General features: G+C 50.8%; 1 protein-coding gene across 14 annotated transcripts in view; it reads left to right on the top strand.

The window, feature by feature from the left end:
- The window catches only part of LOC147731318 (guanine nucleotide exchange factor for Rab-3A-like), a 269,847-nt gene that overhangs the window by 53,541 nt on the left and 192,863 nt on the right, over positions 1 to 23,443 (top strand). The window contains exon 1 of one of the 14 annotated variants that reach the window (XM_086956367.1): positions 17,575 to 18,183. The exons of 9 other annotated variants lie outside the window; for them this stretch is intronic. In XM_086956367.1, coding sequence (XP_086812493.1) covers positions 18,173 to 18,183 — 11 coding nt within the window. In that variant the 5' untranslated portion in view covers positions 17,575 to 18,172. Of the gene's footprint in view, positions 1 to 17,574; positions 18,188 to 23,443 lie in introns of those variants that run through there. 4 more of the 14 variants (XM_086956366.1, XM_086956363.1, XM_086956365.1 and 1 more) reach the window with 4 other exon arrangements.

Raw genomic sequence — 23,443 nt, 5'->3', positions numbered from 1 at the left:
TTGGGGCAACAAGCCTTGGCAGATTTCAGGGCCACGTGGTGGGCCTAAAATGGCGTCTGGAGTGGACCAGGAGGGTCCGAGGTGCTCCTCTCGGAAAAGGGAGCAAGGGCCGGTCTGGAGCAACAAGACCAGCAGCGTTGGTTGTCGGATGTCGTCAAAGAAGGGCACAAGCCAGCGGCTAGTGACCAGACAACGTGCTGAGCAGCGAGCAGAAGGGCCCCACGCAGATCGTGGAGATGCTGGGAGACTGCACTTCGGTGCTGGAGCTGCTCAGGGTCGGGGCTTCTCGGACCCCAGAGCACTCACCAGAGAATTGCTTCGATGGTCGTGCTGATTAAGAAAACGTGCAGGTTTTGATGATGGCCGGTCCCTCGAGGTCTCGTCGCACCCACAGATCTCAGCTGAGCTGACGACGTGGGTAGAGGTCAGAGGTGCCAGGGAAGCCGGTTCTCGTCGAGCTGGGCCGTCGGATCCTTGAGGAAGGACTTGCAGCAAACCGCAGAGTTCTTAGATGGTGCCCGCTGGTGCAGGGTGACTACTCCTTAGCCACAAGGGAGAAATCTTGAGAAGAGTCTCGAAGTCCTTTCGTAGAAAGTATTCTTGATTTAAAGATGATCTAATTTGGAAGGGTCCCCGCTCCGGCCTTTATCCTAAAGAAAGGGGCGGGTACATGACTAGGTCCTGCCCTAAGGGTGGGACCAGGAAGGGGGGTAGTTACACCCCTCTCCCCCTGCTGGACTTTCCCCAGGTCAGGGGCTGCGCGCCCCTGGAACTGGTTCTAGCCGGCAGATGCGTAGTGAGCACCGGGGTGCCACTCCGCAGTCACCTTCTTGCAAAGCCCTACCTACCCAGAATACACAAACCCTGTCTGGGACGGTGCGAACACCGCCCTTGACAGGAAACCCTTTGTCCAAGCTCTCCTCGCTGGAAGGACTCCCAGCAGCAGGAGGTCAGACTTGTGTCTGTGGTGGCAGCGTCCATTTTGTGGAGCTGAGGCTTCAGTTAACTTTAACCGGGGTTCTCAGTTACGTACATGTCGTGTCCCTCTAGAAGGGCGGAATGCTAACCTCGTCGCCAGAATTGGTGAGGGGGCAGCATCCCGATTCGTATGACACCTTACTCGACATGTCTTGATAACGCGATACCGAAGTTACCGATATGATACGCGTTATCATGGAACAGCCATTGGGTCTTGGTTCCGCAAGCTGCAACCGGGCTCGGCTCGTGCCAGAGCTCAATTCACATGATTCCATGCACTCTGCCTTCAGGATTGTTAAGGCCTGCCATAGGAGTGACTGAGAGGAACTCGGGTGTCCATTTTAAGGTTAGGTATAGGGATACTACACCTACAGCAACGGGCGAGTACGCCACGTGACCCCAGCTGTCGTGCAGCCAGTTGTGTCAGATTTAGAGGGCCATCCAGGGGTGGCATAATACATGCTTCAGCCCCTGGTAGGCCCTGGGTACACCGATGCCCTGAGTTACAGGGTCTGACAGGGTGGCCCAGTTCCAATTGGGTAATGCACCTAAGGTACACATCAATTTAGCGAGAGAACAGCTAGGCTGTGGGTCTGATTGGCAGGCCCACAGCCCGAGAAAGTCGTAAACCAGTGAAACAAAAGCAAAAAGTCCGGGTGATCATAGGATTGCAGACCCTACCCTCCTACATGACCCCCCCCAAACGTTGGGACAATAAGCTAACCTTGACCAGGTGAGTCTTCTTGTTCTAAGTGGAAATACCTGGAGAGCCCATCTGCATTGCCATGATCAGTGCCAGATCTATGCTCCACTGTGAAGTCCATCCCCTGTAGGGAAATGGACCACCTAAGCAGTTTGGGGTTTTCACCCTTCATCTGATTTAGCCATAGGAGGGGCTTATGGTCGGTCTGAATCTTGAAATGAGTGCCAAACAAGTATGGCCTCAGTTTCTTCAGGGCCCACACCACAGCGAAGGCCTCCCTCTCTATAGCTGACCAATTTTTCTCTCTGGGGGTCAGCCGTCTGCTTATAAAAGCAATGGGCTGGTCATTACCATCAAAATTCAGTTGAGATAGAACAGCTCCCACACCCAACTCAGAAGCATCTGTTTGGACAATGAATGGTTTGGAGTAGTCTGGACTCTTGAGGATAGGTGCCGTGCACATGGCCTGCTTTAGGTCATCGAATGCTTTTTGACAGCTCGCTGTCCACTGAACCTTTTTTGGCATTTTCTTACTCGTCAGTTCATTGAGCGGAGTCACAATCGATCCGTAATTCCTGACGAACTTCCGGTAGTAACCAATCAGGCCCAAGAAAGCTCGAACCTGAGTCTGGGTGGTTGGAGGAGCCCAGTCCCTGATTGACTGTATCTTGCTCTCCAGTGGTTGAACTTGGCCTCCACCGACAAGGTGGCCCAAGTATACAACCTGTGTCTGCCCTATCTGGCACTTGGTAGCCTTGATAGTGAGACCTGCTGCTTGCAGAGCCTCTAACACTTTCCGCAGGTGGACCAGGTGATCCTCCCAGGTGGAGCTAAAGACAGCAATATCGTCAAGATACGCCGCACAGAAGTCATCCAGCCGGTGAGAACGTGATTCACCAACCGTTGGAAGGTGGCAGGTGCATTTTTCAAACCAAAGGGCATCACCACGAACTGATAATGCCCACCAGGGGTAGAAAATGCTGTCTTAGGCTTGGCGTCCTCAGCTAACCTGATTTGCCAATACCCAGCTGTCAGGTCAAACGTACTTAAGTAGTTGGCCGAAGCCAATCTATCGATAAGCTCGTCTGCCCTTGGTATTGGGTGGGCGTCAGTCTTCGTGACTGCATTGAGACCCCTGTAGTCTACGCAGAACCTCATCTCTTTCTTACCGCCCGGGGTGTGAGGTTTCGGCACTAGAACTACGGGACTAGCCCAAGGGCTATCCGAGGGTTCAATGACTCCCAGCTCCAACATTTTCTGCACTTCACTCTTGATGCAGTCTCTAACGTGATCAGGCTGCCGGTAGATTTTACTCTTGACGGGCAAGCTGTCACCAGTGTCAACCTCATGGGTGCACCAATTGGTCTGACTGGGTGTTAGAGAGAACATATGCCGGAAGGATTGAAGAACCTTTTTACAATCCTCCTGTTGATGTTCGGAGAGGCTGCCACAAAAGACAACACCATCTACCGATCCATCGTCAGGATTCTGAGTGAGCAGGTCGGGGAGAGGGTCACTCTCCTCTTCCTGTCCCTCATCTATGGCCATGAGCAAACTCATGTCCTTCCTGTCGACATATGCCTTGAGCCTGTTGACATGAAGCACCCTGTGGGGGCTCCGGGGAGTTCCTAGGTCTACCAGGTAGGTGACCTCTCCCTTTTTCTCCAGGATGGTGTAGGGACCGGACCATTTGTCCTTGAGTGCTGCTGGGGCCACTGGCTCCAACACCCACACCTTCTGTCCGGGCTGGTAAACAGTCAAGACAGCCTTTTGGTCATGCCAAGCTTTTTGGAGTTCTTGGCTGGCCTTAAGGTTTTCGGATGCCTTCTCCATGTACTCAGCCATCCGCGAGCGGAGACCAAGCACATAGTCCACTATGTTGGTTGCAGGCTTTTTGAGAGGTCTCTCCCATCCTTCCTTCACCAAACACAGGGGTCCTCTTACAGGATGCCCGTAGAAAAGTTCAAAAGGGCTGTAGCCAACCCCCTTCTGTGGGACTTCTCTGTAAGCGAATAAAAGGCAGGGGATCAGGACGTCCCATCTACGCCGAAGCTTTTCAGGTAGTCCATGAATCATCCCTTTCAGGGTCCTGTTGAATCTCTCAACAAGCCCATTGCATTGTGGATGATAGGGTGTAGTGAATTTGTAGTTGACACCACATTCCTTCCACATACCAGTTAAGTAGCTCGACATAAAGTTTGCACCTCTGTCGGAGACGACCTCCTTAGGGAAGCCCACTCTGGAGAATACTCCAACTAGGGCTCTTGCCACAACAGGCGCTGTAGTGGTCCTAAGGGGAATAGATTCAGGATACCTGGTGGCATGATCCACTACCACCAGTATAAACTTGTACCCTGATGCTGTTGGTGGTTCCATGGGACCGACGATATCGATCCCCACCCGTTCAAAGGGCACCCCCACCACAGGCATTGGTATAAGGGGGGCCTTTGTCGTGCCACCTGACTTACCACTGGCTTGGCAAGTGACACAGGAGCGGCAAAACTCCTTGGTATCTTCGTTCATATGAGGCCATTGAAAGTGTGAAACAAGCCTGTCCCACGTCTTCGTCTGGCCTAAGTGTCCTGCTAAGGGAATCTCGTGGGCCAAGGTAAGGAGGAAACCACGCTGAGACAAGGGGACGACCAGCCTCCTGGTCATGCCAGGCTTGGGGTCTCTTGCCTCAGTGTACAGGAGTCCATCTTCCCAGTATACCTTGTGGGTACCTGTGGCGTTCCCAGCAGCCTCAGCAGGAGCCTGCTGTCTGAGGGGTTCAAGAGAAGGGCAGTCTAACTGGTCCTTCCCCAGGTCTTCTCGTGTGGGTCCCCCTGAGCCCAGAAACTCAACTTGATCAAGTTCGAGTTCTTTAGGTTCAGTTTCCCGCAATTCCTGGAGGTCAGCCTCCTCTGAGACTTGATCCTCGACCTGGGGCAAGGGGGAAGGCGAAGCCTTAACCCGACTGCTCTTCTTCTTGGGAGGTGTCTGGTCCATTGTTCCAGGATCCAGCACCTGTTCAGTGGGGCATCGTCTGACCTGTGACCTGGTCACAGCAAACACGTGTGCTGGCAAGCCTAACATCTCCATGTGAGTCCGTTGCTCCACTTCTGACCATTGTGATGACTCCAAATCATTGCCCAACAAACAATCCACTGGGAGGTCTGAACTAACAACAACCTTTTTCTGGCCATTTACCCCTCCCCAGGAGAAAGCAACAATCGCCATACTATGACTGGTAGTGACGTTGCTGGCATTGGTCACCAGGAAATCTGTACCTGGCATGATCTGTCCAGGGTCCACAAAGTTAGGCGTCACCATGGTGACGCTGGCACAAGTGTCCCTATAGGCCTGAGCCATTCTTCCATTTATTAAAGGCGTCTGTCGGTATTTGCCCAAAGTATTGGGACTGACATCAGGGGATATATCCACATCCCCTGTACAGACAAGGACAGCCTGAGTGAGTGTACCAACTAAGCTGTCACACCCCTCAGAACCCAAGGTTAACCCAACTAGTCCCTTGGGAGGCGCACTACTACTGCTGGCTGTACTAGGGGGCACAGGTGCCTTAGGGGCTGCAGTAGCAGGAGTCTGCCCTCCTTTCTTGGTGCACTCACTAAACCAGTGAGTTTTACTTTTACAGTATTGGCACCACCTTTTTGATTGGCCTTCTTGATTCTTCTTTTTCTTGGAAGCCTGACCCCCCCCCTCTTTGGGTTGTTGGGGACCTGTCGAAGACTTCTGGTCAGTTTGTTCCCCTTTCGAATCTTTACCCTTCTGGTCTGCTTTCTTCTGGCCACCCTGGTTCTGGCCCTGGTTTTGCTTAACCCTTGTTCTGACCCATCTGTCTGCCTTCTTTCCCAATTCTTGGGGAGAGGTCAGATCCGAGTCGACAAGGTGCTGATGCAACAACTGGTTCTGACAATTGTTTAAAATCTGTTCTCGCATGATCAAATTATACAATCCTGTGTAATCAGTAACCTTACTGCCCAGCAACCAGCCCTCCAAAGCCTTAGTGGCACAATCAACGAAATCAGACCAGTCCTGAGACTGAGTTTTCTGGGTATCCCTGAACAGCAACCTGTACTGCTCAGTGGTTAGGCCGAACCCATCAATCAGTGTGTTCTTCAGGATCTGGTAATTGTTAGCGTCCTCGACTCTAGTAGTGAGGAGCTTATCTCTACCTTTACCGTCAAAGGAGAGCCACAAGATAGCTGCCCACTGACTCTGGGGGATGCACTGTACAGTGCAGGCCCGCTCCAAAGCAGTAATCCATTTGTGGATGTCGTCCCCTTGCTTAAAGGGGGGCACTATCTTATTCAGGTGCTTAGTGTCTAAACTCCTGGGTTCCCGTGGGGGAATGCTGCCACCAGTGGGAATTGTCCCACTCAACTCTTGCTCTCGAGCAAAGGCGAGTCTCTCTTTGGCTAGGGCAAGTTCTTCCCTCGCGATCCGCAGATTGACTTCCCTCTCCTTTGCTTCGTACATTCTCCTCTGAGGTGATGTCATCCCTCTTCGAGCAGAACCTCGAGAGCCATTGGTTCGAGCAGATCCGTTAGAGCCTCTCGACAGAGACCTAACTTGTCCGTTCCCAATGTTAAGCTGGCCCGAGAGAGGGCCCAGGGGTCCCCTAGTACCAATCTCGTGCCGGCTTAAGTTGTCCTGAGTTAGCTGACTAACTATGACTGGACCTTGGTCTGCCTCATCCCCAGATGTCTCTGGTTCCTCGTCCTCCTCTTCACCCTCTGCGGAGAGATGGATAAGGTCAGGGTCACCTCGGGTTCCCTCGAGGGGAGGCATCTCCATTTCTGGATGAGAAGGGTCGGTGTTACCCGCCCTCCTAGCATCATAAGTCTCCAAGAGACCAATCAGAAACGGAATGGTAGGGTTTGCACCCTGTTTTAACTTCCGAGATGTACAGATCTGTCGCATCTCGTGGAAGCTAAGTGCAGCATATCTGTAGGTGACCTGTGGAAGGTCGACTGACACAAGGAGAGACTCAGAGTTTCCTCCTTTGTCCGACATGCTGCTTCTAGTGTGGTGTAAGTGATGCACCTACCTACACTATGGGTTTACCTACTGATCCTTTGCTAGGAGTTGTAGCCAAGGTGTACTAAGCCTTGAGGAGCTACAACAGCTGGTTCAGTAGAACTCAGAGTATTCTAAGCTAAGTTATATGTACCTGGAGTACTTATGCGATCTTTCACAAGATATTCTTAGGATACGCGTGGTAAAACAACAGCAAGGGGATGTGTGAAATTGAACATACCTTAATTCATTCATGTGGATTACATTCTTTGATACTTGCTTCAAAAAGAGTTCTTCTCAGCTATATGTATAAATAAATATGGATAACTGGATCTTTATCCTCAACATGAACTATTGATTACTTTGTTTATTGAATCAGACCTTTCGGTCCTTGCAACGTTGTGCTCAGGGGTGTTCTCTCCCTAGGCGGGGGAGCCTTCTCTCAGCTATTCCCTTCACACTGCCTGGCCAGACAGTGGTTCCCCGAGCAGCACATGACAATTCTTCAAAATCCTACATCTTGGATCATTTTTTGCTGTGCGAGATCCTTTCTCAATTTAAAAACAACAGCAAGCTCAAATCCCAACCGCTGCCACCAATGTGAGAAGGTGGCCCGATATGCAGAGTTCGCTATTCTAGCGACCACTATGTATCGTTCCAACGACCCTTATGGTGATTGGTTGTAAGTCAACCTTAGACCAGCTATCCTAGTAGCGTGGATACGAGCAGTCTTCGGGCTAAACTCTAGAGGGCGTGTTAAGCCAGCTGTAATACCATCACATACCCCTTGAACACCAAGTGAAAGGACACCACACAAGTGTTATGAAAATAAACAGTATATTTATTAGAATCACAACAGCCCTGTACTCTTTATGAGGACAGGGTACTAAGCACAGAACAAAAGCTCTTAGAAAATACTTCAAGTGCACAATTAAAACAAGTGCCCGAGGGCACGGAAAGTTTAGTGGTCTCGGGCGGACCCGATAAGGCAAGTCGGAAGCGAGGGACTCGGGACCCTAGAGTAAGGAGGCTATGCAGACACCGAAATGCCGAGGTTACCTAGCCACGAGGGCTGCGGCTGCACAAGTCTTACAGGCGTCGGGGTCTTCGCTGACGAGCCAGGAGCCGGAAGAAAAGGAGTTGCTGGCCGGCGACCAGTGATGAATAGTTCGTAGTGATCCAAGCCTGGATCAGTGATCGTTGATACCTGAAAGCAGAGGGGACCAAGTTCGTACTACTAGCCAGTAGTCAGAGGGTACCAGGAAGGCACCGGATGGCCGTCACCTCGACTAGGTGAGTGGGCGACGCTAGGCTCTGCAGTCTCACGGACCAGGAGGCGTTGTCGGCGACCAGGATGGAGGTGCGAGCTGTCCCACGAAGGTTGATGCTGTCGGCGTCGCTGGGCCCAGGATTGGGGCAACAAGCCTTGGCAGATTTCAGGGCCACGTGGTGGGCCTAAAATGGCGTCTGGAGTGGACCAGGAGGGTCCGAGGTGCTCCTCTCGGAAAAGGGAGCAAGGGCCGGTCTGGAGCAACAAGACCAGCAGCGTTGGTTGTCGGATGTCGTCAAAGAAGGGCACAAGCCAGCGGCTAGTGACCAGACAACGTGCTGAGCAGCGAGCAGAAGGGCCCCACGCAGATCGTGGAGATGCTGGGAGACTGCACTTCGGTGCTGGAGCTGCTCAGGGTCGGGGCTTCTCGGACCCCAGAGCACTCACCAGAGAATTGCTTCGATGGTCGTGCTGATTAAGAAAACGTGCAGGTTTTGATGATGGCCGGTCCCTCGAGGTCTCGTCGCACCCACAGATCTCAGCTGAGCTGACGACGTGGGTAGAGGTCAGAGGTGCCAGGGAAGCCGGTTCTCGTCGAGCTGGGCCGTCGGATCCTTGAGGAAGGACTTGCAGCAAACCGCAGAGTTCTTAGATGGTGCCCGCTGGTGCAGGGTGACTACTCCTTAGCCACAAGGGAGAAATCTTGAGAAGAGTCTCGAAGTCCTTTCGTAGAAAGTATTCTTGATTCAAAGATGATCTAATTTGGAAGGGTCCCCGCTCCGGCCTTTATCCTAAAGAAAGGGGCGGGTACATGACTAGGTCCTGCCCTAAGGGTGGGACCAGGAAGGGGGGTAGTTACACCCCTCTCCCCCTGCTGGACTTTCCCCAGGTCAGGGGCTGCGCGCCCCTGGAACTGGTTCTAGCCGGCAGATGCGTAGTGAGCACCGGGGTGCCACTCCGCAGTCACCTTCTTGCAAAGCCCTACCTACCCAGAATACACAAACCCTGTCTGGGACGGTGCGAACACCGCCCTTGACAGGAAACCCTTTGTCCAAGCTCTCCTCGCTGGAAGGACTCCCAGCAGCAGGAGGTCAGACTTGTGTCTGTGGTGGCAGCGTCCATTTTGTGGAGCTGAGGCTTCAGTTAACTTTAACCGGGGTTCTCAGTTACGTACATGTCGTGTCCCTCTAGAAGGGCGGAATGCTAACCTCGTCGCCAGAATTGGTGAGGGGGCAGCATCCCGATTCGTATGACACCTTACTCGACATGTCTTGATAACGCGATACCGAAGTTACCGATATGATACGCGTTATCATGGAACAGCCATTGGGTCTTGGTTCCGCAAGCTGCAACCGGGCTCGGCTCGTGCCAGAGCTCAATTCACACGATTCCATGCACTCGCCTTCAGGATTGTTAAGGCCTGCCATAGGAGTGACTGAGAGGAACTCGGGTGTCCATTTTAAGGTTAGGTATAGGGATACTACACCTACAGCAACGGGCGAGTACGCCACGTGGCCCCAGCTGTCGTGCAGCCAGTTGTGTCAGATTTAGAGGGCCATCCAGGGGTGGCATAATACATGCTTCAGACCCTGGTAGGCCCTGGGTACACCGATGCCCTGAGTTACAGGGTCTGACAGGGTGGCCCAGTTCCAATTGGGTAATGCACCTAAGGTACACATCAATTTAGCGAGAGAACAGCTAGGCTGTGGGTCTGATTGGCAGGCCCACAGCCCGAGAAAGTCGTAAACCAGTGAAACAAAAGCAAAAAGTCCGGGTGATCATAGGATTGCAGACCCTACTCTCCTACAGGCAGTATATTTTTAGAGGGTTTGGTCTGGGGAAACACAACCTAAGGATTTAAAGAGTATTCCATGGGGGTCAGCTTTACTGATAAAAATGTATATCTGCCTAAACATACTCATTTTAGCAACATTAGAATAATGAAAGACTGAGGAAGTTCCCACTATATCACAAACCAAAAAAAGCGAAGTTCTAACTATACCATTCATGTTTGTATGCAGCTCTTTGGTGACAGTTCATTGGTCACTGTCCTATGTTAGGATTGTAACTCCTGAACTGCAAGTAACAAGGATCTCTGTGACAAAGGCAGTAACCCACTGAGCTATCCACATAAAATACAGTTCATCTACATTTAAAAACTACTAAAAGACTAATGATTGCTCTCCAGTAGGATCATTATTCACCAGCGTTATTTGGGCATTTTGTATTGTCTATTGTTGTCCTGCTTCGGCCATGTTTGAATGAAGAATACACGAGGTATGTGTCCTGCTGGGCCAGTGCAGATTTTAAAAAGAAAAAAAAATAGTAACACATTCTCTTGCATACTTCATTAGTCAAGCTTTGTGTCCCAGCCTGATGTGGTAAGCCGCTGCAGGGGTCAGGAAGGGTAACTAGGAATAAACAAACTTATTTTCTCCTGTGCTGCATAGAAAAAGAAATACCAACACAGCAGAACAGTAGGCAAAGGTTACCATTGTCAAAGAAAAGATGTGTTGCCTTTTACCATGCAGAGATGAAGGGGTGAAAAAATAAACAAAGCCTTGTTAACATTTAAATGGTCTTTAACCCCTTCGCCGCAGGTCTAATTCCCCCGCAGCGCTGGGGGGAGGGAGGGTGCGCGCAGCGCCACGCTGCTTGTGACGATCTCAGCTCATCACTCTGCACGGTGGCGCTGTGCTCATGACGAGCCAAGCTTGTCATGACCACGCCCGTTTTTCAGAACGTTCAGCACAGCGGGGGAATTAGCCCCGCGTGTGAACGCCGCGTGTGTCAACGCCGCGCGTGTCATGATGAGCTCAGCTTGTCATCAGCACAGCGCAACCATGCCTCATGACGAGCTGAGCTCGTCATGCGCACGGGAAGGGCTATAGACCTGTGCAGTACTCAGGTGCGGCTGCGATAATCTCTAAAACTGTCTGTGTGTGTGTGTGCGCCCGGGAAACTGTCTCGGCCCGGGCTGACACACACGACCTGTTTATTGCGTGACTGCTTTCAAGACCTCACTGTGAGCAGGGACATCTTAAGGGTTTTGGGGGCCCTGGGCTAACCATATTTTGGGGGCCCCTGTTCAGAACAGCTTTGAATTTATGATCCAATTTGAGCCCGTTTCCCACGCAGTTTCCGCTTCCTCAGCTGCGTTAGCGATCCAGTTTGCATCATAGGCATTAGCCTATATATTCCCGATGTAAACGGACGTGCGCAGCTGACAGCTGTAGTATTTAGTGTTTCCTGCCGTGCTACTAGGTGCTTTTTAACAATTTCTCCTACCTACGTGCACTTGCACTTTACTTGATTCTGCTTACCTACACCTCCTTAGCTGCTCCGATTCGCATCTCGCTTTTCCTCCAGTCCTGGTCCGCCACAGCTGATACGCCTAGTGTGTGGAGGGCTGATGCTACTATTGGGCTCCTCACTGCCACCCAATCAGTTTCTGCTTCCTCAGCTGCGTTAGCAATCCAGTTTGCATCATAGGCATTCGCCTATATATTCCCGATGCAAACGGATGTGCGCCGCTGGCGCACCAAAGGCGCGCCAAAGGCAATCTAGTCTGCCCCTGGAGGCGTCTGGCACTGGCCATGCTGCCTAGTTCCCCTCCTGTGAGTTTCTTCAACTATATTACAATAGAGAAAAACTGCTTATCATTGGGTGGCTACTATTATGTCCGTGTACAGCGGCTGATCCGAGCTTGGAGGTAGACTTTGGATTCAATAAGTGAAACTGATCTGTCCTCCAGCCCAGGAAACTCACACCCAAGATCCTCCCGCGCAACTATAAGTGTAAAAACAATAAGAAAACAGAGGACTTAAAGGCCACCCTTTTAAATTGTCGCTCTATGCAAAAGCATGAACCACACATTAATGAACTACTTTTAGATGAACAGCCTGATCTTTTATTTCTCACTGAGACCTGGCTGTCTGAAGCCTCCAACCCTACTATCACCTCGGCCATCCCTACGGGTTATGAAATCCTTGTGAGGGACTGATCAGGTGGGAAGGGGAGCGGTGTCGAGATCATTTACAATCAAAAACTAGACTGGTGTCCCATCCCGATGGACAACATTGAGGCCGCAGAGTCCTTAGGCTTCTGTTGTACCTTCCCCCCATCATAGCATAGCTGTTTTTCTGATTTACAGACCTCCCTGCGCAATTGGAAACGTTATTACTACGCCTAATACAGCCACCACCTCCCTGGCCTTGAAATACAACTGCCTTATTCTGGGAGATTTCAATATACATATGGACAATGGAAAAGACCCTTAAACAATTTCCTTGTTGGAGACGCTGCAGGCCTGCAAAATGTTTCGATCTATTTCTTCAGCCATCCATGAGAAGGGCCATACCCTAGACCAAATCTTTCACAACTTTGAAATATGAGTAAGCCTACCTCTTCCTATTACCTGGCCTGACCATCTCCTATTAAAATTTGTCATTCCCAACTCTGCCAAAGTCCCTCGGGCTAACGCAGGGCAGAGGGTCCCTAATTACAGGATGTTCCATGAAATATTCATCCCAATGTTAGCAGATGCCCTCGGTCGTTCCTCACCGGAGCTCTCTGGCTGTCCCGACTCGGACGCCCTCTCAATAGATTCATGGCTCCAAACCTACATTGGTGCAGCGGTACCGGTTGTTTCCCACTTCTCAAAGAGGTCAGTCAGCCCCACCAGTTCCATGGTTTATCGATTCCCCCAGATCTAGCAAAAGAAATTGTAGAAAAATTGAACCGAAATATCGTAAATCCTATCTACTTGAGGACAGGAAGGTGTATAAAGACACCTTAAAAGCTCATTACATTCTTGTGAAGGCAGCCAAATAAAACGTCTTTCAAACCTAGATAGAAAATGCCCAAAATAAGAGTAAGGAAATATTTAGCATAGTTAAATCCTTTACCGCCCCTAAAGCCAGCACAACGGAAGGGCCATGCACGGAAAAATGGTCTAAGCAAATAGCTAAATTCTTTCACAAAAAGATCTCCGTGATCCAACAAGCCTTCACTAACATCTCAGAGGAAGAACTGACCTTCTACCTTAGTTCTAATAGCAAATTTCACCTCTTGGATCCTCCATCTTTACTAGCTTTCCCTGAGTTTCAGTTTGAAGAGTCACTGACCCTTCTCCAAAGCATCAAGTCTGGCTCTCCTACCGACCCATGTCCAGCGAATATCCTGAACCTATTAGCTCCCACCATTAACCCCACGGTAAACCAGCTCTTTAATGCTTCCCTCTCCTCAGGCAACATGCCGAAATTATGGAAGAATGCTAAGATTCACCACTGATAAAAAAGGCTAACGCCAAACCAACGGACCCTGCCATCTACAGGCCAATCTCTCTTCTTCCGGCCCTCTCCAAAGTATTAGAGAAGCATGTAAGCAAGGCCCTCCTAAAGCATGTAAGCAAGGCCCTCCTAAAACACATTCATGGTGGGAAGCTCCTTAATGAGTCCCAATCCGGTTTTAGGGCTAACTATAGTACGAAGTCCACTCTGCTTGAAAGTGACTGAATTTCTCAAAGGTAAGCTTGACCAGGGAGGCAAGGCTGTTCTGATATTGCTCGATCTGTCGGCGGCCTTCGATACGCTCCCACATGAGAGGCTCCTGGAGAGACTTGCTAACATTGGCCTTGGGGGGACTGCCTTAACATGGATGTCATCCTTCTTGGCAAATAGATCTCAGGACATCTGGCTCCCCCCTTTCTCATCCTCGGTCTGGCCATGAATGTAGGTGTCCCTCAGGGCTCTAGTCTCAGTCCTACCCTTTTTAATACATATCTATCTCCCCTTGAATTTCTGGTAGAGGAAGAGGGCCCAGAATTGTTTCTTATGCTGATGACACTCAGCTGATTTTTACATGTGAGAAAGGAACCGACTTTGACAGGGCAATGATTAGGTCTTGCCTCACAAAGGTTTTTAACTGGCTTAAGATCAATCCGCTGAAGTGCAATCCTGACAAAACTGAAGTTGTTTTTTTTGGTAATCCAGAAACGCCTGACTGGAGCTCTTGGTGGCCAAAAGATCTTCCACTCCTGCCCGGGGAAAAGGAGAAAGTCAATAACTTAGGAATTATCATAGATAAGACACTCTCCTTGCGCTTTCAAAACAACAATCTAACTGGCGCTTGCTTTGGCATACTCTGGATGTAAAGAAATTCCTGCCACTGTTACCGCTTGAGAGCAGAAAGATCATGGTGCAAGCTCTGGTGACATCAAAGCTTGACTATGTCAACAGCTTTTACCTCGGTCTCCCCAAATCCCTTATCCGCGCCTACAAAACGTGGCAGCCAGAGCTATCCTGAGACGTAAACCCAGATCTAGTATGACCCCTATTCTTAAGTCTCTACATAAAAGAACGGATTGAATTCAAAGTAATGACCATCTTGTTTGAAGGTTTCCACGGCTTAGGAGCCGGCTACCTGAATAAGCGTTATATTCGCTACACAACATCTAGACCCCTAAGATCTTCCAATGCCAACCTAGCCATCATGCCTAAAATATGTTGTGCCCACGCTGGAGGCAGATCCCTCGGTCTCTAGGTGCAAAATTGTGGAATAGACTTCCTGAGTCTGAGACTAACCACAGACCTACTCTCTTTCAGGAAGAACTTAAAAACCTGGCTTTTTAATAACGGATGGGTCTATTAGGCACTGACAGTGCAAAGGAACACTTGTCCAAATTCTAAGGGCTTATTTATGAAGCCTTGCTTCACTTTTATGCCGCCAGTGCGTCATTTTTTGTGATGCACCGGCAGCGTAAAAAAAGCGCCATGTTGCGCCCTATTTACAAAGTGACGCATCTAGGCAGATGTGTCACCCTGCACCACATTATACCTGCGCCAGGTATAACGAATGCAGGGTGGGTGTTCCCACGCAAAAAGCCTCGTAAAAGTGGTGCATTGAAATCTATGAGAACTCAGTGCGCCACTTCTAGGACGCCATTGTATCAATATCTTACATCTGCCTCACAGCAGGCGTAAGGCTGATGCAGGGCCTTTCACATGGGGCATACCCCACGTAAAAGGGCACATCGCTGGAGTTGCGTCTATTTTCAGACACACCCCTGCAATGCATCACTTTTGCGCCTATAGATATGTCAGGAATACTGACATATCTGTATCTCCTTGTGACATGATGCGTCATACAGTAAATATGATTCATCCATCATGTCGCAAGGAGGGCACACTAAGAAGTTACGCATCCTTGTTTTCACACAGCGATGCATCACTTGTCATAAATAAATGTGTTTACATCTAATATTCAAGGATAGTTACGTGTGTTTTCAATATTGTAACACAGCAGAAGTTCACCAATATTACTGCAAATAATCTCTGTGACGCCCTACCATTTCTTATATGTTAGACCTTGTTTTGATCTAAAAGAAACTTTTTTTATGAATATTGCATGAAAAAAAAACATTTCACTGTAAAATGGCTGTACTAGACTCTCACACATCAGTTACATGAAAAATAAATTAAAGGAAAACAGTATTTAAAAGAATCTGTTTAAGAAATACTCAAGGTCCTTGGGGCAAAACTCTGGAGAATGGAGCTGACTCTGTCAGGGGCCCCCTTGAAAGGCTGGGGCCCTGGGCCAGAGCCCACTTTGCCCATGCATTACAACGTCTCTGACTGCGAGGGCCAGGGCTCTTGTTTGGGTGGGCCAGGCTCATGTTTAGGTGGGCCTGGCCCACCCGCTAGAACCGGGCCTGCCTCCAGGTCTCTGTGTGAGTTCAGGTTATGGGGGTGGTAATGGCGGGCCCAATTCAGCACTCTGGAGTTGAGCCTGAAAGTAGCATGAGTTTCTTGCAGTGTCTGTTAGTGATTACATGCTTGTGCTAGGCTTGGCCACTTTGCAGAGTGCACTAAGTGATGATTACATATGTGGCAATTACAATTTAATGAGGGGAGGGTGGAGGCAGAGTGAGAGAGAGAGAGGAAGAAATGTGTGAATGGTGAAGAATAGGTGAAGCAAGGAAGTGCATGCAGGGCAGAGTGAAACACTGGAGGGTATGCATGGTACCTGCAGTGTGATGCTTAGTAGGAATGTGTGTCGTTTGAGGCCAATGTGTCCATGTAAAACGTCATGTGAAACATGTCACAAAGTGTAATGGAGCGTGTGTGCAGGGTGTGTGATTGTGTGCCTTGACTATATGTACAGTTCATTGCGATAATGTGTGTTCAATGCACTTCATTTTTTGCTTCTTAATGTGCGGTGTGGTGTGATTCTGTGGGCAGTAGAGTGGGAGTGATGATATACGTGCGCAGTGATATCATGATGATTGGCAGTGGTGTTCAGCCACTGAAAGCTCGAGGTAGGCTCTAGCCAGATGCTTGGCTCAACCCGAAGTCCTTTCGGAACCCCGACCCCAAAACGAGCTGAGGTTTGACAAGAGGCCATTTGGCCTACTAACTAGAAATCCCTGTAACATGCAGAACCAAGTTCGAATCCTGGCATCAGTTCTGCATCCTGTGAATCTCCCTGTGTCGTAAAAAGTGTAACGTAGTCTCTTGTGAAGCTTGCATATGTCGATAGGCAAAGTTCGCCTTACTGCCAAAAACAAAATGTTCATTTTACCTTTCAACCATGTTCTAATCTCATTTTACAATAATTAAGGCTGAAGCTTTAATGATGTATGTAAGAGATACAAATCTAGAGGCTGAATAGCACACCAAGAAACTGGAAACTCTGGAATAATTTCCAACTTCACCAAATTGTGTGATCCTAGACAAACACTTTGTCATGGAAACTCATTTTTGTTGTTCGTTATGACATATCAAAGCACCGTCAAATACATGAGGTCAGGGAGTGCACAGGAAATAAAACCTATCGTGTTGTATTTAATAAATGATAATGTTGCTATGTGTATAATAAAATATAAACTAGTCCACATATTGGGTACACATGCCAACTGACTCGCCTCTTAGTTCACTGATAGCATTGTCGCCCGGGCTTGTGCAGGGTTGTTTTTAAGTTAATGTAAAAAAAATATTCACTTTTAATCAATACTGTCAATGCAGTCATAAAATCGCATGTACTAAGAAGAAACGCTTCCCTGTGCAAAACAAACACACTTTTGATTTTTGAAAAAAACCTTCACATATTCGAACATCATGTTTATTGCACGAGTTAGATACCAAATAGCTTCAGGGCTCGGCTCTTAGTGCCACGGCCGACCCTGGGCTCGCATCTGGCTCGACTCTCCCTGTTAATTTGTTGGCTCGCCCACCTGCGAGTAATATTTGTGCATTAAGGTGAGTGTGTTTCGGCAGGGTAATGGTGTGTTTGTCTGCAGTGCGGGTATGAGATTGAGGGTCTGCTGCGGCGGGATGCAGTGTGTACTCAACATGTGGAACTGTGCAGTGCAGTGCTAGGGTGTTGGGGAATCATGTGACTGCACAGGAAGGGGCTGCTGGACATTATTAAAGCAGCTGGACCCTCCCGGGAGGTCATGTGACCTCTGCTTCCCCTTCAGTGGGGGAGTGGAAGGGGAACAGCAGCACGAGAGAGCGGAGGGGAAGGGAGGGGCGGCGTATGAATAGTGAGGAGGGAGGGGTACACAGCTGGAAGTATTTCCGGTCCTCCCTGCGGCAGACAGGACTCTGACAGCGGCAGCTTCGGCTCTCGCATCTGTCCGGGCACCGGAGGCAGCCGCCTCGCCGCGCAGCAGCATCACAGGCAGCGCTCGCGGGCAGGACGTCAGCAGTGACGCAAGCGCCGAGCTGCCCGAAGACGCACTGGCCCAGGGCACCCCACAACACTGCCCCCTGCCTGCTGACCCTCCGGTGTGAGTCTCCTGACGTCTGACCCCGGCCACCCGCCTGCTTTCACCGGCCCCGGGCACCCCACAGTACTGCCCCCTGCCTGCAGATCCTCCGGTGTGAGAGTCCTGACTTTTGACCCACCCCGCCTGCTGTCCCGCGCCGTGGGCCCTGCGGCTGAAGCCCCGGGGCAGGAATTATCCTCGACTCCAGCGCACTCTTAGCGCCGGACCTGCCCCGTTCTTTTCCAGGCAGGACTGGTAACAGCTGTCTCTCGAGTCGGGATTGTGCCTGCTGCTCGTCTGTTCCAAGGACTTCACTTCACCGCTGCCCATTCCCTCCCCGCCGGACCAGGACTCCATCCCTTCCTGCTGCACCTCGACTCTGCGGGAGCAGCCGCATGCCCAGGCCGGCAAACTCTGAGAGGAGGGGGGCAGCATGTGGAGTAGGTAGGTATATCCTAACGTCCTTGCTGCCTACAGCCCACACATCTTCGCTCAAGTTCGGCAACATCTCCAAGCGCAAAGACGTCTCCAGAACCCTCTCACACTACAACAAAACCGCAGCATACAGATCCCTGTCACAGCCGCATCACGGACTTCAACGCTCGGCCACAGACACCCGATAGCACACTTACACAGCAGCATACCCGTCGCCAGAGTGGGCAACAGATTGCAACAGAGCTCTCCACACAACTCGCAGAGCCGAGTGCACACCACAGTCCCTTAGCCGTGATACATTAACAGAGCCTCCTACCCAATATCACGAGCGCCGACACACGCCTACACCCAGCACGTCCCCACAGACCTGAACACATCATCAGGCACCAGTACCTGATGCCAACAGCCCCACAGCTACATCACATGTCCATGGCCACAGCTCACCCCTCTCTACAGCCACATCTCATTCTTATAACCACCTCACGACTGCAACCATTTTATTCTCACAGTCACCACATACCGACAGCAATATCACATCTACACCACACATCGAATCCCCCTGACACAGCACAACCCCACTGACCCAAATGCATTCGCAAAGACCACGACACACCATACAGCCCCCGCTAATGTCCCAATGCCTGATCCCAGGAGACCTCATCATGGTTCCTTAAAGACAAACACTTCCACAGAGGCGCAACCACATCCATAGGCCTTCAGCATTTCCCATCAACCCAACCCAATTACACATACCCTCCCAAACCCACATCCACAACCGCAAACACCTTTCTGCAGGCACCAACACTGGTCCAAAGATACGAGGACACGTGTACCACATCATCGCAGGCATCGAAACACACAGCTGTAACACAACCATACAGTTCCACGTCCCCTGCATATACCCACATCGCCATAGCCTCTAACATGTGCCACAGTCCCAGCACATCACCAACGCCCTAAGGCATCACCATATTCCCCACACATCCCTAAGCCCCATCACATCGATGTACGCCCCATCTCCATCCTCAAAAACCCACTACAGCCCAGAGTTCATCCTATCCCTCCTCACATTCCACCACTCCCAGTATATCATCGTCCCAGGCCCGCGAAGGGGCTTAGCTTCCATTGGTGCAGCAGGTGCAGTTGCACCGGGACCCAAAGGCCTGAGCGGCGCACTGAATCCTGATTATTGCTACTTTTTTGTATTTCAAACAGAAGCCAAATGGCTTATTTCCTTCCTTGCACCCACCATATTGTCACAGTCCCAGCATATTCCACCAAAGCCCCTAATGTACTCCCACAACCTCCCGGTAAATTTCACTGCACTCCACAAATCCCCACAAACCCTGGCACCTCCACATGGTCCCCAATACATCCCTGGAGCGAAAGCGCTTTGGTAGCTGCCGAAAGACCCCATGTCGGGTGACAGCTTCAGCCATTTCCAGCTTTTTATTGAACATCCCTTCCAGCGTGAAGGGTTTGTAGTTTGGTCTTTCCTGTTGTGAACATGGATAACTGAATGTTGCTTTGTAATGACCCTCACAAGAGATTGTATGCAGGGGCGTAGCTTCAGGGGGTTGGTTGGGGTATAAGTGTGACATCCCCCACATCACGGTTGCGCGCCGAAGGCGCGCTAAAGGCAAGCTCGTCTGCGCTCGTCCGCGACGAGACCCGCGACCTTTTGGTTTCCTGTGACAGTGTGGGGCTTTACCAACTAATCCAGCAACCAACCCACTCTGCTGGTAATCGACTAGACCTTGTCTTCTCGAGCGCAGGTCTAACACAAGTGGGCAACATTTTGCCTATGAGTTGGACTGACCATGCACTCATCCAAATATATATCACTATTACTACCGCTTACAAGCCCAAAAACTGTCGTCCAGCTGAATTTACTTACCGGAACTGGAAAGCTCTTGGAAAGCCCGGCTCTGCCACCCCAGTTTTTAATGTAGATGACAGTGTCTCCCCCACTAGCTCGGTGGAAAACAACTATAGCACCTTCAGTAGCAGGATAACAGCTATTACGGACTCTATCGTTCCTTTGAAACAAGGCACTTCTAAAGGACGAAGATCCGCTCCCTGGTTTACCGACTCCCTTAAAACCCTCAAGTCAGCCTGTAAACAGGCCGAGAGGAAGTGGAGACACGGCTACTGTGACACCAACAAAACCCTGTGGAAAAACAAACTTTTCGAATACAAAGCGGCCATTAGAGTGAGTAAATCGGACTATTACTGCTCTACTATTGTCAATGCAGCTAACAGTTCAAAAAACATATTTCAAATCTTAGAGAATCTTCTACATCCGGACTGTACGAAAAAAACTATTCCTCCATCCCAGACGCTCTGTGATAACCTCGCTGAGTTCTTTCTGGATAAAATTAGGAAAATCATCAATAACCTGGGATCCTCTCTATCCCAACACCCGCCTACCTCTCATGCTACCAGCCCTGCATATTACACCCCCAGTCCAGTCGGCTTGGCCAGGGAAAGTCTTCTGGCTCTCCCCCAGATCCCTGAAGCAGACTTTGAACGACTGGCACTGAGCATCACCTCTGGGTCCCCTCTTGACCCACTCCCCCCAAAAATCTGGAAAGCTTACAGGCACGAGCTATTCCACACTCTGCGAAGGATCTGTAACCAATCTCTTCGCAGTGGAGTGGTTCCTAACCCCTGGAAGCAAGCATTAATCACCCCGCTGCTGAAAAAACCATCCCTGAATCCAGAATGCCTTTCTAATTTTCGTCCCATATCGCTTCTGCCTTTTCCGGCGAAAGTGGTGGAGCGATGGGTCAGCACCTGCCTATCATCTTACCTCGAGCAGAATCACGTTCTGGACGCTTTCCAATTTGGATTTCGTCCAGCCCACGGCACGGAAACAGCTGTACTTACGGCCATGGAAGAACTTCGAGTGCGGGCAGACAGGGGCCAGGCAGCGGCCTTGATCCTGCTGGACCTGTCTGCCGCATTCGATACTGTCAACCACGTGATCCTGCTGGAAAGGCTGAGAGCGGCGGGTGTTGATGGCTCTGCCCTGCTCTGGTTCCATTCTTTTCTCAGCGACAGGAAACAGGCTGTATCCCTCCCCCCCTATCAATCTGCCTTTTCCCCAGTCCCTCACGGTGTACCCCAGGGTTCCTCTATCAGTCCGATTCTCTTTAATGTATATTTACTACCACTGGTTTCTCTCATTAAATCACATAACATGACCACAGTAAATTACGCAGATGACACCCAGCTTATTGTTTCCTGGGAGGGTGAAGACTCTATAACTTTAGAAGCATTCCACGACTGTCTGAGAGACACTGCCGGCTGGCTACACCACAACTCCCTCCAATTTAACTCCTCTAAGACCGAGGTTCTGTTCTGCCCAGCCAGCCGCATACCTCGCCCCCTGCCGGCGGATTTCTGGCTTCCGGAAAATTCGGACAACCCGTCACCTGTGGCCAGTGTGCGGAATTTGGGCGTCATGCTGAATAATAAGCTGAGCATGGAAACACAGGTCTCGAGAACAGTTGCCACCTGCTCTGCTCTTTTGAGATCATTGCGTAAAATTCTGCCACTACTTCCACTTCCCGCCAGAGCACAGATAGTCAGGTGCACCATCCTTAGTCGTATCGACTATTGTAATGCTCTCTTGCTGGACTCCCCCTTGGTACTGCTGGACCGTCTCCAACGGGTCCAATCAGCAGCAGCGAAACTGGCACTTGGATGGTCCAGGAGAGCTTCAACCACTGCTGCCCTAGCCGAGCTGCACTGGCTTCCCCTGAAGCAACGAATTGCCTTCAAGTCTCTGTGTCTGGTCTTTAAGGCACTACACGGGCTAGGACCTATCCCCTTACAACGGTTGTTCAGCTGGTACACCCCTACCAGAGCCCTTCGATCCGCTACCGCTCGACTTGTAATAGTGCCCAGATTCAAGAGAGCTAGGATTGGAGGAAGATCATTCCGAGTGGCGGCTGCAAAGCTCTGGAACAGTCTGCCTGCTGACATTCGCCACACTTCACAGCTCCTTCCGTTTCGAAAACGAATAAAAACTTGGCTTTTTCCCTAGTTTCCCCCCTCATCAGTTATCTTTCTCCCACTGTTTTTTAGGTTTTGCCTCGCCGAAGATGCGCTCTGCGCATCTTTTCGGCGCAGGCGAAAACCTGATGAGTTGCATAGTGTGGCTTGGTTCGGCCCTCGTCCTTGATTGGCTGGCTCCGTAAACGGAGCCTTGCCATTGGACGAGGGGCCTGTCCGTCAATGCCGGACCAGACACGGGGGCGTTCCCGACATTCTTTGGCTTTTGCCGACGTCACGGGACGCCGGGAACGCCCCCGTGTCTGGTCCGGCATTGCCGGCACTTCTGCGTCTCTCCTAACCCCGTGACTGGCCGGCCGGCCAATCCTAGCGCGGCCGGCCGGAAGTGCCCGCCCCCCGCAACAAGAAGGAAGACGGCAAGCAGTATGGCGGCGCCCGCGGGGCTCCCGAAGGTGCAGGTGAGTCGATTTGTGCTCCCGTCCCCGTTCCCGCCCAGCCACGCAGAGCACCGGCCGCCCGCTCTCTGTCCCCACCGCAGGCCCAGAAGGCGCCTGCCGCCCGCTCGCAGTCTCCCCCGGCGCGGAAGGCTCCCGCCGCCCGCTCCCAGTCTCCCCCTCAGGCCCGGAAGCCCCCTGCCGCCCGCTCCCCGTCACCCCCGCCGCCGAAGAAGGCCCCTGCCACCCCTTCCGCCCCTGCTCCTTTCCCCGCCGCCGGCAGCCGCTGCGGGGGACCTCCAGCCCTCCACACTCACAGAATGAGCTTCTCCTCATTCAAGGGCAGTCCACTTTTACGGCAGCCTCTTACACAGAAACGAGACGAACATTGCTTTCCGTCGCTTCAGAGCAGGTCTTGGCGCTGTTAGACAAGGACTGCTGGACCAAGGCCCACAAACTCTCCGAGGAAATATTTCCACACCGAACCTACATTCTTCAAGCATTTGCGGCGCGCAGCTCCACGTATTCTAGGTTTGTATCCCAACATCCACCCTTCCTCTTTGGTATATTGTTTGAAAATGATGCCAAACTATTCAGTTGGAGACGATGTGGCTTACCGACAAGAGCTGCCGATGTTGGAACTGGGCAACCAGCTTCGAGTTTCAGAGTCGGCTCACAATCATGTGATGCTGGGCAAATCACTTATATGATATATCTATCTCTCAGTGCCAACACAATAAATAAATGTATAACGTGTCCTTGTGTAATATAAGTGGTACCCATGTACAGACCTCTAATACCTTCAAGTCGAGTTG

The sequence above is a fragment of the Lissotriton vulgaris genome, chromosome 2_1, assembly GCF_964263255.1.
Source record: "Lissotriton vulgaris chromosome 2_1, aLisVul1.2, whole genome shotgun sequence".
Taxonomy (NCBI): Eukaryota; Metazoa; Chordata; class Amphibia; order Caudata; family Salamandridae; genus Lissotriton; species Lissotriton vulgaris.
Note: the sequence above shows the minus strand (reverse complement) of the source record. Positions and strands in the feature narration are given on the sequence as shown.